Source organism: Pipra filicauda, unplaced genomic scaffold (genome assembly GCF_003945595.2).
Source record: "Pipra filicauda isolate LSUMZ 115617 unplaced genomic scaffold, ASM394559v2 scaffold90_size2875636_pilon, whole genome shotgun sequence".
In the NCBI taxonomy this organism is placed as follows: domain Eukaryota; kingdom Metazoa; phylum Chordata; class Aves; order Passeriformes; family Pipridae; genus Pipra; species Pipra filicauda.
In genome coordinates, this window is record NW_024105098.1 from 2845724 (window position 1) to 2857725 (window position 12002).

General features: G+C 63.3%; 1 protein-coding gene and 1 long non-coding RNA gene across 3 annotated transcripts in view; one reads left to right on the forward strand and one right to left on the reverse strand.

Annotated features, from left to right (window-relative positions):
• Positions 1-605: 605 nt before the first annotated feature.
• Positions 606-1515, reverse strand: LOC120325277. Its single transcript, XR_005567195.1, has 2 exons — positions 1162-1515; positions 606-991 (listed from the first exon to the last, which is right to left on the reverse strand). It is a non-coding gene; the product is annotated as an uncharacterized LOC120325277 (long non-coding RNA).
• Positions 652-12002, forward strand: part of LOC113982296 (ATP-dependent 6-phosphofructokinase, muscle type-like) — a 15265-nt gene continuing 3914 nt past the window's right edge. The window contains exons 1-16 of one of the 2 annotated variants that reach the window (XM_039391158.1): positions 652-818; positions 1892-1936; positions 2027-2135; positions 2226-2321; positions 3232-3324; positions 3407-3532; positions 3675-3739; positions 4327-4390; positions 4474-4620; positions 6572-6642; positions 6731-6818; positions 7627-7779; positions 10327-10491; positions 10586-10647; positions 10746-10857; positions 11593-11792. In XM_039391158.1, coding sequence (XP_039247092.1) covers positions 706-818; positions 1892-1936; positions 2027-2135; positions 2226-2321; positions 3232-3324; positions 3407-3532; positions 3675-3739; positions 4327-4390; positions 4474-4620; positions 6572-6642; positions 6731-6818; positions 7627-7779; positions 10327-10491; positions 10586-10647; positions 10746-10857; positions 11593-11792 — 1709 coding nt within the window. In that variant the 5' untranslated portion in view covers positions 652-705. The remainder of the gene's footprint in view (positions 819-1891; positions 1937-2026; positions 2136-2225; positions 2322-3231; positions 3325-3406; positions 3533-3674; positions 3740-4326; positions 4391-4473; positions 4621-6571; positions 6643-6730; positions 6819-7626; positions 7780-10326; positions 10492-10585; positions 10648-10745; positions 10858-11592; positions 11793-12002) is intronic. The other variant, XM_039391157.1, reaches the window with a different exon arrangement.

Here is a 12002-nt window from a genome sequence, read left to right on the forward strand (position 1 = left end):
CCATCCTGGGGGTGTTTGTGCCAAAATTGGGGGGGTTCTACTCAAAAACGCCGAGGTTTGTGCCCCAAAGGGGGACCTGCTCAAGGCAGGTACGTGGGCACCCCCAGCACCATCCAGGGGGAGTTGTGCCAAAATCATGGCAGTTCTACACAAAAACGCCCCAAAAGGGGACCTGCTCGAAGGGGGTACATGTGTTCCCCCCAGGACCCTCTGAGACCCCCCAAGATTTATTCTAGGGCTGCAAAGGAGGTTTTGCACCAAAATCAGGCATAAAGACAGTGGTTTTCCCCCATAACAGAGGGTTGTGCCAGTGTTTGGCCCCAAAAGGGGACCTGCTCAAAGGGGTCCCCCCACAGGACCCCCCTAAGATTTATTTTGGGGTGGTGAAAAGGAGGTTTCGTACCAAAATCAGGCACGAAAATGCTGATTTACCCCCCCCCCCCCAGAACAGAGGTTTGTGCCCCAAAAAGGGGACCTACACAAAGGGGTCCCCCCATGGGAACCCCCCAAGATTTATTCCAGGGGGAGGTTTTGTCCCAAAACCCGAGAGGTCGCCCCCAAAACCGCCGGTTTCTCCTGGTTTGTGCCAAGGGGGCGTTTTGGGGGGGGGGCCACACGCAGAGGGCAAAGGGGGTGTCCCACCCTTGGGCAGGCGCCATCACGGCGGAGGAGGCGCAGCGCTCGAGCGCCCTGAACATCGTGGGCATGGTGGGATCCATCGACAACGACTTCTGCGGCACCGACATGACCATCGGCACCGACTCGGCGCTGCACCGCATCATCGAGATCGTGGACGCCATCACCACCACGGCCCAGAGGTGACAGGGACCCCCCCGCGGCACGGCGGGACACGGGGGGGGCGTGGGGAGAGGCTGGGGGGGAGTCACCGATCCCTGGAGGGGTTTGGGAAGGGACTGGATGCGGTGCCGTGGGCTGGGTGACGGGGTTGGGTCATGGGTTGGGCTGGGTGATCCCAGAGGGCTTTTCCAACCTCTGATTCTGAAGGGGGATTGAAGATTGGGAGGGGCTGCCCAGGGAGGTGGTGGAGTCACCAATCCCTGGAGGGGTTCAAGGAGAGACTGGATGTGGTGCCATGGTCTGGGTGACAGGCTGGGGTTGGCTCATGGGTTGGGCTGGATGATCTCAGAGGTCTTTTCCAACCTGTGATTCTGAGGAATTTCTTCCCAGAGAGGGGGATTAAAACTTGGAAGGGGTTGCCCAGGGAGGCAGTGGAGTCACCAATCCCTGGAGGGGTTCAAGGAGAGGCTGGATGTGGTGGCAGGGTGGGGTTGGCTCATGGGTTGGGCTGGGTGATCCCAGAGGGCTTTTCCAACCTGTGATTCTGAGGAATTTCTTCCCAGAGAGGGGGATTAAAGCTTGGAAGGGGTTGCCCAGGGAGGTGGTGGAGTCACCAATCCCTGGAGGGGTTCAAGGAGAGGCTGGATGTGGTGCCATGGTCTGGGGGACAACGTGGTGGTGGGTCACGGGTTGGACTGGGTGATCTCAGAGGGCTTTTCCAACCTCTGATTCTGTGATTTGAATCATAGAATCATGGAATCAACTGGGTTGGAAAAGACCTCTGAGATCATCCAGTCCAACACCTGATCCAACCCCCCTGTGGTTTCCAGACTGTGGCACTGATGCCACATCCAGTCTCAGCTTAAAAACCTCCAGGGACGGAGGAATTTCTTCCCAGAAAGGGAATTAAATCTTAGAAGGGGCTGCTCAGGGAGGTGGTGGAGTCACCAATCCCTGGAGGGGTTCAAGGAGAGGCTGGATGTGGTGCCATGGTCTGGGGGACAACGTGGTGGTGGGTCACGGGTTGGACTGGGTGATCTCAGAGGGCTTTTCCAACCCGTGATTCCGTGATTCTCCTCTTTCCCACCCACAGCCACCAGAGGACCTTTGTCCTGGAGGTGATGGGGCGTCACTGTGGGTAAGTCCCGGCGCCGTCCCTCAGACCCAGATCCCCGGAGAGAAAGCACAGAAAAAAACCCCTAAAGAGCCCCTTTTGACCCCCCCGCAGGTACCTGGCCCTCATCACCGCCCTGGCCTGCGGGGCCGACTGGGTCTTCATCCCCGAGTCCCCCCCCGAGGACGACTGGGAGGACCATCTGTGCCGGAGGCTGACGGAGGTAGGGGGGGCTCCGGAGGGCCCCTGCTCCCTGTCCCGGTGCCCACTGTCCCCGTCCCGGTGCCCACTGTCACCCCCTGCCACCCCCCAGACCCGGGACGGCGGCTCCCGGCTGAACATCATCATCGTGGCCGAGGGGGCCATCGACAAGCACGGCAAGGCCATCACGTCCGACGACATCAAATCCGTGAGTCTGAGGGGGAAAGGCCCTTGTTACCCCCCCAGCCCGGCCGGGGGGCCGGATCCAGGGCTGGGGGCAGGATCCAGGTCTGGGGGGCCGGATCCAGGGCTGGGGGCAGGATCCAGGGCTGGGGGCAGGATCCAGGGCTGGGGGGCCGGATCCAGGGCTGGGGGGCAGGATCCAGGGCTGGGGGGCCGGATTCAGGGCTGGGGGCAGGATCCAGGGCTGGGGGGCCGGATCCAGGGCTGGGGGCAGGATCCAGGTCTGGGGGGCAGGATCCAGGTCTGGGGGGCAGGATCCAGGTCTGGGGGGCAGATTCAGGTCTGGGAGGCAGGATCCAGGTCTGGGGGGCAGATTCAGGTCTGGGGGGGCAGGATCCAGGTCTGGGGGGCAGATTCAGGTCTGGGAGGCAGGATTCAGGCACATCCCTGTCTGTGGGGACACATCTCTGTCTGAGGGGCCGGATCCAGGTCTGGGGACAGGATCCAGGCCCACCCCTGTCTGGGGGATCTGGAGGGCACATCCCTGTCTGTGGGATCAGACCCAGGCCCATCCCTGTCTGTGGGATCCGATCCATGCCCATCCCTGTCTGTGGGGACGGATCCAGGTCTGTGGGATCCGATCCATGCCCACCCCTGTCTGTGGGATCCGATCCATGCCCATCCCTGTCTGTGGGATCCGATCCATGCCCATCCCTGTCCCGGGGATCCGATCCATGCCCATCCCTGTCTGTGGGATCCGATCCATGCCCACCCCTGTCTGTGGGATCCGATCCATGCCCATCCCTGTCTGTGGGATCCGATCCATGCCCATCCCTGTCCGGGGGATCAGATCCATGCCCACCCCTGTCTGTGGGATCCGATCCATGCCCATCCCTGTCCGGGGGATCCGATCCATGCCCATCCCTGCCTTGCAGCTGGTGGTGAAGCGCCTGGGCTACGACACCCGGGTCACCATCCTGGGCCACGTCCAGCGTGGTGGGACCCCCTCGGCCTTCGACCGCATCCTGGTAGGCAGCTCCCCCTGTCCCACCCCGAGCCCGACGGGCAGGGGGGTCCGGGGTGGTGAGACCCCCTCCCCTGTGCCCACAGGGCAGCAGGATGGGGGTGGAGGCCGTCATGGCCCTGCTGGAGGCGACCCCCGAGACCCCCGCCTGTGTGGTGAGCCTGTCGGGCAACCAGGCCGTGCGCCTGCCCCTCATGGAGTGTGTGCAGGTGGTGAGTAGGGGGGGACACGGGACCCCCGGGACACCCCTGGGACACCCCCGGGACACCCCTGGGACACCCCTGGGACACCCCTGAGCTGCCCAGGCCGGGCCCACCCTGCACAATCCCACCCGTCTGTGCTCTCCCCGCCCAGACCAAGGACGTGACGAAGGCCATGAACGAGGGGCGCTTCGAGGAGGCCGTGAAGCTGCGGGGCCGGTGAGGGTCTGCGACCTGTCCCCGTGGGGACCCCCGGGGCCTGGGGCACCCCCATGGTCACACTGTGGCTCTGGTCACCTCCATGGTCACCCCCATGGTCACACTGTGGCTCTGGTCACCTCCATGGTCACCCCCATGGTCACACCATGGCTCTGGTCACCCCCACGGTCACCTCCATGGTCACACCATGGCTCTGGTCACCCCCACAGTCACACCATGGCTCTGGTCACCCCATGGTCACCCCCATGGTCACACTGTGGCTCTGGTCACCCCATGGTTACCCCCATGGCTCTGGTCACCCCCATGGTCACCCCATGGCTCTGGTCACCCCATGGTTACCCCCATGGTCACCCCATGGCTCTGGTCACCCCATGGTTACCCCCATGGCTCTGGTCACCCCCATGGTCACCCCATGGCTCTGGTCACCCCCATGGTCACCCCATGGCTCTGGTCATCCCTGGGCTCTGGTCACCCCCATGGTCACTCCATGATTCTGCCACCCCCACAGTCACCCCCACGGTCACCCCTGGACTCTGCCACCCCCAGACCCCCCCTCACCCCTCTTTCCCCCTCCCCCCCTTTTCCAGGAGCTTCGAGAACAACTGGGAAGTGTACAAGCTGCTGGCCCACATCCGCCCCCCGGCCACCAAGGTACGGCCGCGCCCGGGCTGGGGGGGCCTCGGGGGGCACCCCCCGGGCCCAGAGCCCCCCAACGCCGCTCTCTGCCCCCCCAGAGCGGGTACACCCTGGCCGTGCTGAACGTGGGGGCCCCGGCGGCGGGGATGAACGCGGCCGTGCGCTCCACCGTCCGCATCGGGCTCATCCACGGCCACCGCATGCTGGCCGTGCACGACGGCTTCGAGGGGCTCGCCCTCGGCATGGTGGGTGCCTGTCCCCGGGCTGGGACCCCGAGAGCCACCCCAAAACGGGGTGGGACCCGACAGCCACCCCAAAACGGGGTGGGACCCCAGTAGTGACCCCAAACCAGGGGTGGGACCCTGATAGCCACCCCAAAACGGGGTGGGACCCCGATAGCCACCCCAAACCAGGGGTGGGACCCCGATAGCCACCCCAAAATGGGGTGGGACCCGACAGCCACCCCAAAATGGGGTGGGACCCGACAGCCACCCCAAAATGGGGTGGGACCCTGATAGCCACCCCAAAACGGGGTGGGACCCTGATAGCCACCCCAAACCAGGGGGGGGACCCCGACAGCCACCCCAAAATGGGGTGGGACCCCAATAGTGACCCCAAACCAGGGGGGGACCCCAATAGCACTGACCCCAAACCGGGGGGGGGACCCCAATAGCACTGACCCCAAACCAGGGCTGTGACCCCATGACAGCTTCGAGGGGCTCGCCCTCGGCATGGTGGGTGCCTGTCCCCGGGCTGGGACCCTGACAGCCACCCCAAAACGGGGTGGGACCCCGATAGCCACCCCAAAACGGGGTGGGACCCCGATAGCCACCCCAAAACGGGGTGGGACCCCGATAGCCACCCCAAAACGGGGTGGGACCCCGATAGCCACCCCAAAACGGGGTGGGACCCCGACAGCCACCCCAAAACGGGGGGGGACCCTGATAGCCACCCCAAAACGGGGTGGGACCCTGAAAGCCACCCCAAAATGGGGTGGGACCCTGATAGCCACCCCAAAACGGGGGTGGGACCCCGACAGCCACCCCAAAACGGGGTGGGACCCCGATAGCCACCCCAAAACGGGGGGGGACCCTGACAGCCACCCCAAAACGGGGTGGGACCCCGATAGCCACCCCAAAACGGGGTGGGACCCGACAGCCACCCCAAAACGGGGGGGGACCCTGATAGCCACCCCAAAATGGGGTGGGACCCTGATAGCCACCCCAAACCAGGGGTGGGACCCCAATAGTGACCCCAAACCAGGGGGGGACCCCAATAGCACTGACCCCAAACCGGGGGGGGGACCCCAATAGCACTGACCCCAAACCAGGGGCACAGTGTTACCCCAATAGCACTGACCCCAAACCAAGGATGGGACCCCAATATCAGTGACTCCAAACCAGGGGTGGGACCCCAATATTGACCCCAAACCAGGGGTGGGACCCCAGTAACATTGTCCCCAAAACAGGGGTGTGACCCCAATATCACTGATATGGCTGCAGCCAGGCCAGTGGGACCCCAAAGACACCAAATCCTTCTCCTGTGCCCCCAAATCTCCTGTGCCCCCAAATCTCCTGTGCCCCCAAATCCTCCCCCTGTGCCCCCAAATCCTCCCCCTGTGCCCCCAAACCATCTCCCTGTGCCCCCAAATCTCCTGTGCCCCCAAATCTCCTGTGCCCCCAAATCCTCCCCCTGTGCCCCCAAACCATCTCCCTGTGCCCCCAAATCTCCTGTGCCCCCAAATCCCTCTCCTGTGACCCCCAAATCCTTCTCCTGTGCCCCCAAATCTCCTGTGACCCCAAATCCCTCTCCTGTGACCACAAATCTCCTGTGCCCCAAAATCTCCTGTGCCCCCAAATCCTCCCCCTGTGCCCCCAAATCCCTCTTCTGTGACCCCAAAATCCTTCTCCTGTGCCCCCAAATCCTCCCCCTGTGACCCCAAATATCCTGTGCCACCAAATCCCTCTCCTGTGCCCCCAAATCCTCCCCCTGTGACCCCAAATATCCTGTGCCCCCAAATCCCTCTCCTCCCCAAATCCTTCTCCTGTGCCCCCAAATCTCCTGTGCCCCCAAATCCCTCTCCTGTGACCCCCAAATCCTTCTCCTGTGCCCCCAAATCTCCTGTGCCCCCAAACCCTCCCCCTGTGCCCCCAAACCCTCCCCCTGTGCCCCCCTAACCCGCTGCCTTCCCCCCAGGTGGAGGAGATCAACTGGAACCGGGTCGGGGCCTGGACGGGCCTGGGGGGATCCAAACTGGGCACCAAGAGGTACCAGGGGGGGATCCCTTTGGGGGGGCCCAGGCCCAGCCCCCCACCCCGGGCGGGCTCAGCCAGGGGGGGATTTTCCCCTTGCCAGGACTTTGCCCAAGAAATACTTGGAGGAAATCAGCGCCAACATCAGCAAGTTCGGGATCCACGGGCTCGTCGTCATCGGGGGCTTCGAGGTGAGAGGGGGAAAATCCCGTTGGGAATGCGGAGTTCCCGTGGGAAAAGGGGCCTGTGGGTGCTGGGGGGCAGCAGGAGGGTTTGGGGTCGGGCTGGTTGGAATTTGGGAAGAGGTTCTTCCTCCCCCCCCAGAGCGGGGTCGGGCACTGGAAGAGGCTCCCCGGGGTTTGGTCACGGCCCCAAACCTGCCAGAGCTCAGGGACGGGGTTGGGATGATCCTCTCAGGGGTTGGGATTTGGGACTGGGGGGTTTTGGGGGGTCCTGAGCAGGGTCAGGGGTTGGACTGGATGATCCTGGTGGGACTGGTGGGATTTTGGGGAGTCCTGTGCAGGGCCAGGGGTTGGGATTTGAGGATTTTGGGGCAGGGGTTGGATTGGATGATCCTGGTGGGATTTTGGGGGCTCCTGTGCAGGGCCAGGGGTTGGGATTTGGAGATTTTGGGGATTTTGGGGATTTTGGGGCAGGGGTTGGACAGGATGATCCTGGTGGGATTTTGGAGGATCCTGTGCAGGGCCAGGAGTTGGGATTTGGAGATTTTGGGGATTTTGGGGCAGGGGTTGGACTGGATGATCCTGGTGGGATTTTGGAGGATCCTGTGCAGGGCCAGGGGTTGGGATTTGGAGATTTTGGGGATTTTGGGGCAGGGGTTGGACTGGATGATCCTGGTGGGATTTTGGGGAGTCCTGTGCAAGGGCAGGGGTTGGGATTTGGAGATTTTGGGGATTTTGGGGCGGGGGTTGGACCGGACGGTGCCGGTGGGTCCCTCCCAACACGGGCTGTCCCGTTTGCCCCCCGGTGCCCCCCCAGGCGTTCACGGGCAGCCTGGAGCTGGTGGAGGGGCGGGCACGGTACGAGGAGCTCTGCGTCCCCCTCTGCGTCATCCCGGCCACCGTCTCCAACAACGTGCCCGGCTCCGACTTCAGCATCGGCGCCGACACCGCGCTCAACACCATCACCACCGTGAGCACTGCCTCCTTCCCACCCCAAACCCCCATTCCACACTCAACACCATCACCACCGTGAGCACTGCCTCCTTCCCACCCCAAACCCCCATTCCACACTCAACACCATCACCACTGTGAGCCCCCTTCCCACCCCAAACCCCCTTCCACACTCAACACCACACAGGTGGAGCCCCTTCCGTACTTCCCACCCCAAAACACCTCAATCCACACTCAACCATCAAACCGTAGCCCTTCCTTCCCACCCCAAACACGCCCCTTCCCACTCAACACAAACACCATCACCACGGTGGCACTGCCGCCTTCCCACCCCAAACCCCCTTCCACACGTCAACACCATCACCACTGGGACCCTTCCGTCCCACCCCAAATCCCATCCAACTCCAACCCACTCAACACCACAGCCCACTGTGAGCCACTTCCCACCCCCAAATCCAGTCCACACTCACAAACACCATCACCACTGGGAGGAGCCCCCTTCATTCCCACCCCAAAAAAAACCCCCATTCCAACACTCAACACCATCAACCACTTTTTTTGGTGAAGCCTCCGTCCCAAGCCTCCTTCCCACCCCAAATCCCCTTCCACACTCAACACCATCACCACTGTGAGCACTGCCTCCTTCCCACCCCAAACCCCCATTCCACACTCAACACCATCACCACTGTGAGCACTGCCTCCTTCCCACCCCAAACCCCAGTTCCACACTCAACACCATCACCACTGTGAGCCCCCTTCCCACCCCAAACCCCCCTTCCACACTCAACACCATCACCACTGTGAGCCCCCTTCCCACCCCAAACCCCATTCCATGCTCAACACCATCACCACTGTGAGCCCCCTTCCCACCCCAAATCCCATTCCACACTCAACACCATCACCACCGTGAGCCCTTCCTTCCCACCCCAAATCCCAGTTCCACACTCAACACCATCACCACTGTGAGCACTGCCCCCTTCCCACCCCAAATCCCAGTTCCACACTCAACACCATCACCACTGTGAGCCCTTCCTTCCCACCCCAAATCCCAGTTCCACACTCAACACCATCACCACCGTGAGCACTGCCCCCTTCCCACCCCAAATCCCAGTTCCACACTCAACACCATCACCACTGTGAGCACTGCCTCCTTCCCACCCCAAATCCCAGTTCCACACTCAACACCATCACCACCGTGAGCCCCCTTCCCACCCCAAACCCCCTTCCACACTCAACACCATCACCACTGTGAGCACTTCTGCCCGCGTGTCCCTCCCTTCCTCCTCCCATCCCACCTTCCCACTCCACCCCAAAACCCCCGTCCACACTCAACACCATCACCACTGTGAGCCCTTCCTTCCCACAACCCCAAATCCCAGTTCCTTCCACACTCAAACACCATCACCCCACTGTGAGCACTTCTGCCCCCTTCCCACCCCAAATCCCATTTTCCACACTCAACACCACCATCACCACTGTGAGCCCTTCCGTCCCACCCCAAATTACATGTCCACACTCAAAACACAGCAACCACCGTGAGCCTGCCCCCTTCCCACCCCAATCCCATTTCCACACGCAACCCATCACCACGGTGAAGCACTGCCCTCCGTTCCCACCCAAATCCCAGTTCCAAACTAAACACCAATCACAACCGTGAGAGCCCCCTCTTCCCCCCCACCCCCAAACCCCCTTCCACACACTCAAACATCACCACTGTGAAAGCACTGCCTCCTTCCACCCACCCCAAAAACCCCCTTCCACACTCAACACCATCACCACTGTGAGCCCCCTTCCCACCCCAAATCCCAGTTCCACACTCAACACCATCACCACCTGTGAGCCCGCCCTCCCCACCAACCCACAAAACCACCATTCCACGCCCCATGCTCACAACCATCAACCACTGTGAGCCCCACTTCCCCCCAAAAATCCTCCCTACCCAATCCAGTTCCACACTCAGACCCCTTTTCTCCCCTCAAACCCCTTTTTCCCCCAAATCCTTTTCCCCCCATGCCTTTCCCCCCCTCAAACCCCCTTTCACCCCCCCAAATCCTCATTTCCATCCCCCCAAATCCTCCTTTTCCCCATCCTAACCCTTCCACCTCCTCACACCTGTGAACCCAGCCCCCTTTTTCCCCCCCAAACCCCCTTTTTCCCTTCCCAAATCCTCCTTTTCCCCACCCCAAATCCTCCTTTTCCCCACCCCAAATCCTCCTTTTCCCCACCCCAAATGCCCTCCTTGTTCCCCACCCGTAAATACTTCCACCGTCCTCACAGCCTGGGAACCGCCCCAAAAAGGCCCCCGTTTTCTTTTGTTCCCGATTCCTTCTTCCTTCCCCTCCTCCTTCTCTCCTTCCCGCCCAACACCACCTTTTTCCCCACCCCAAATCCTCCTTTTCCCCACCCCAAATCCTCCTTTTCCCCACCCTAATCCTTCCACCTCCTCACACCTGTGAACTCAACCCCCTTTCCCACCCCCCAAACCCCCTTTCCCACCCCCCAAACCCCCTTTTCTCCCCCCCAAACCCCCTTTTGTCCCCCCTAACCCCCTCTCCCCCCTCCGCAGACGTGTGACCGCATCAAGCAGTCGGCGGCGGGGACCAAGCGCCGCGTCTTCATCATCGAGACCATGGGCGGCTTCTGCGGCTACTTGGCCACCATGGCGGGGCTGGCGGCCGGCGCCGACGCCGCCTACATCTACGAGGAGCCCTTCAACATCCGCGACCTGCAGGTTGGGGGGCTCCTTTCGGGGCTTTGAAGGGTTTTTTTTTGGCGTCCCCGCGCCGGGCGCCTTCCCCCGATGCCAAACCCGCCCCCGCCCGCAGGTCAACGTGGAGCACCTGACGGAGAAGATGAAGACCACGGTGCAGAGGGGGCTGGTGCTCAGGTGTGGGCTGGTCTGGGGGGCGTTAGGGGGTGGTTGGGGGGTGGCTGAGACCTGTCACACTCATCACACCCGCTCCCCCCCCCACCCCCCCGGCGTAGGAACGAGCGGTGCAACGAGAACTACACCACGGACTTCATCTACAGCCTCTACTCCGAGGAGGGCAAGGGCATCTTCGACTGCAGGCAGAACGTCCTGGGGCACATGCAGCAGGTGGGGAAGGGGCTGGGGAAGGGGCTGGGGCACACGCAGCAGGTGGGGAAGGGGCTGGGGCACACGCAGCAGTTGGGGAAGGGGCTGGGGAAGGGGCTGGGGCACACGCAGCAGGTGGGGGGACCCCCCACAGCCCTGGGGAAGGGGCTGCTCCCTCCCCTGGGGTTCTGCCCCCTCCCCTGGGGCTCTGCCCCCTCCCCTGGGTTCTGCCCTCTTCCCATGGGGTTCTGCCCCCTCCCCTGGGTTCTGCCCCCTCCCCTGGGTTCTGTCCCCTCCCCAGGGGCTCTGCCCCCTCCCCTGGGGTTCTCCCCCCTCCCCTGGGGTTCTGCCCCCTCCCCTGGGCTCTCCCCCCTCCCCTGGGCTCTCCCCCCTCCCCTGGGCTCTGCCCCCTCCCCATGGGGTTCTGCCCCCTCCCCTGGGCTCTCCCCACGCCCGGGGGGGGGGCTCCTTTCTTGGCCCCCTCCCGGGGCGCTGCCCCTCCCCAGGGGGTTCTGCCCCCGGCCCTGGCGCTCTTCCCCCCCCTCCCCCCCTCCCCTGGGCTCTCCCCCCTCCCCTGGGCTCTGCCCCCTTCCCCTGGGCTCTGCCCCCTCCCCTGGGGTTCTACCCCCTCCCCTGGGTTCTGTCCCCTCCCCAGGGGCTCTGCCCCCTCCCCTGGGTTCTGCCCTCTTCCCCTGGGGTTCTGCCCCCTCCCCTGGGCTCTGCCCCCTGTGTTGACCCCGGCTTGTCCCGGCCCAGGGGGGCAGCCCCACGCCCTTCGACAGGAACTTCGGCACCAAGATGGGCGCCAAGGCCGTGGCCTGGATCACCGGCAAGATCAAGGAGTGTTCCCGCCACGGTGGGTGCCCCCCCTGGGGCTGCCTGGAGGATCTGGGGGGCAGGGAGGGGGGTTCCCACTCTTCCCCACAGCCAAAGGCAGCCCCCAGCCCTTGCCCGGTGTTCTCCCATGTCCTGACACCCCGAGGGGCTCAACCCCCAGAGCCCCCTCCCCGCTGAGCAACAGCAACTCCCGGGAACACAAACCCCTTTTCCCCACCCCAAACCCTTCCATCTTTGTGAACCCGAATCCCTTTTCCACCCCCAAACCCTCGTTTTCCCCACCCCAACCCTTCCACCTCCTCACGCCTGTGAACCCAAACCCCTTTTCC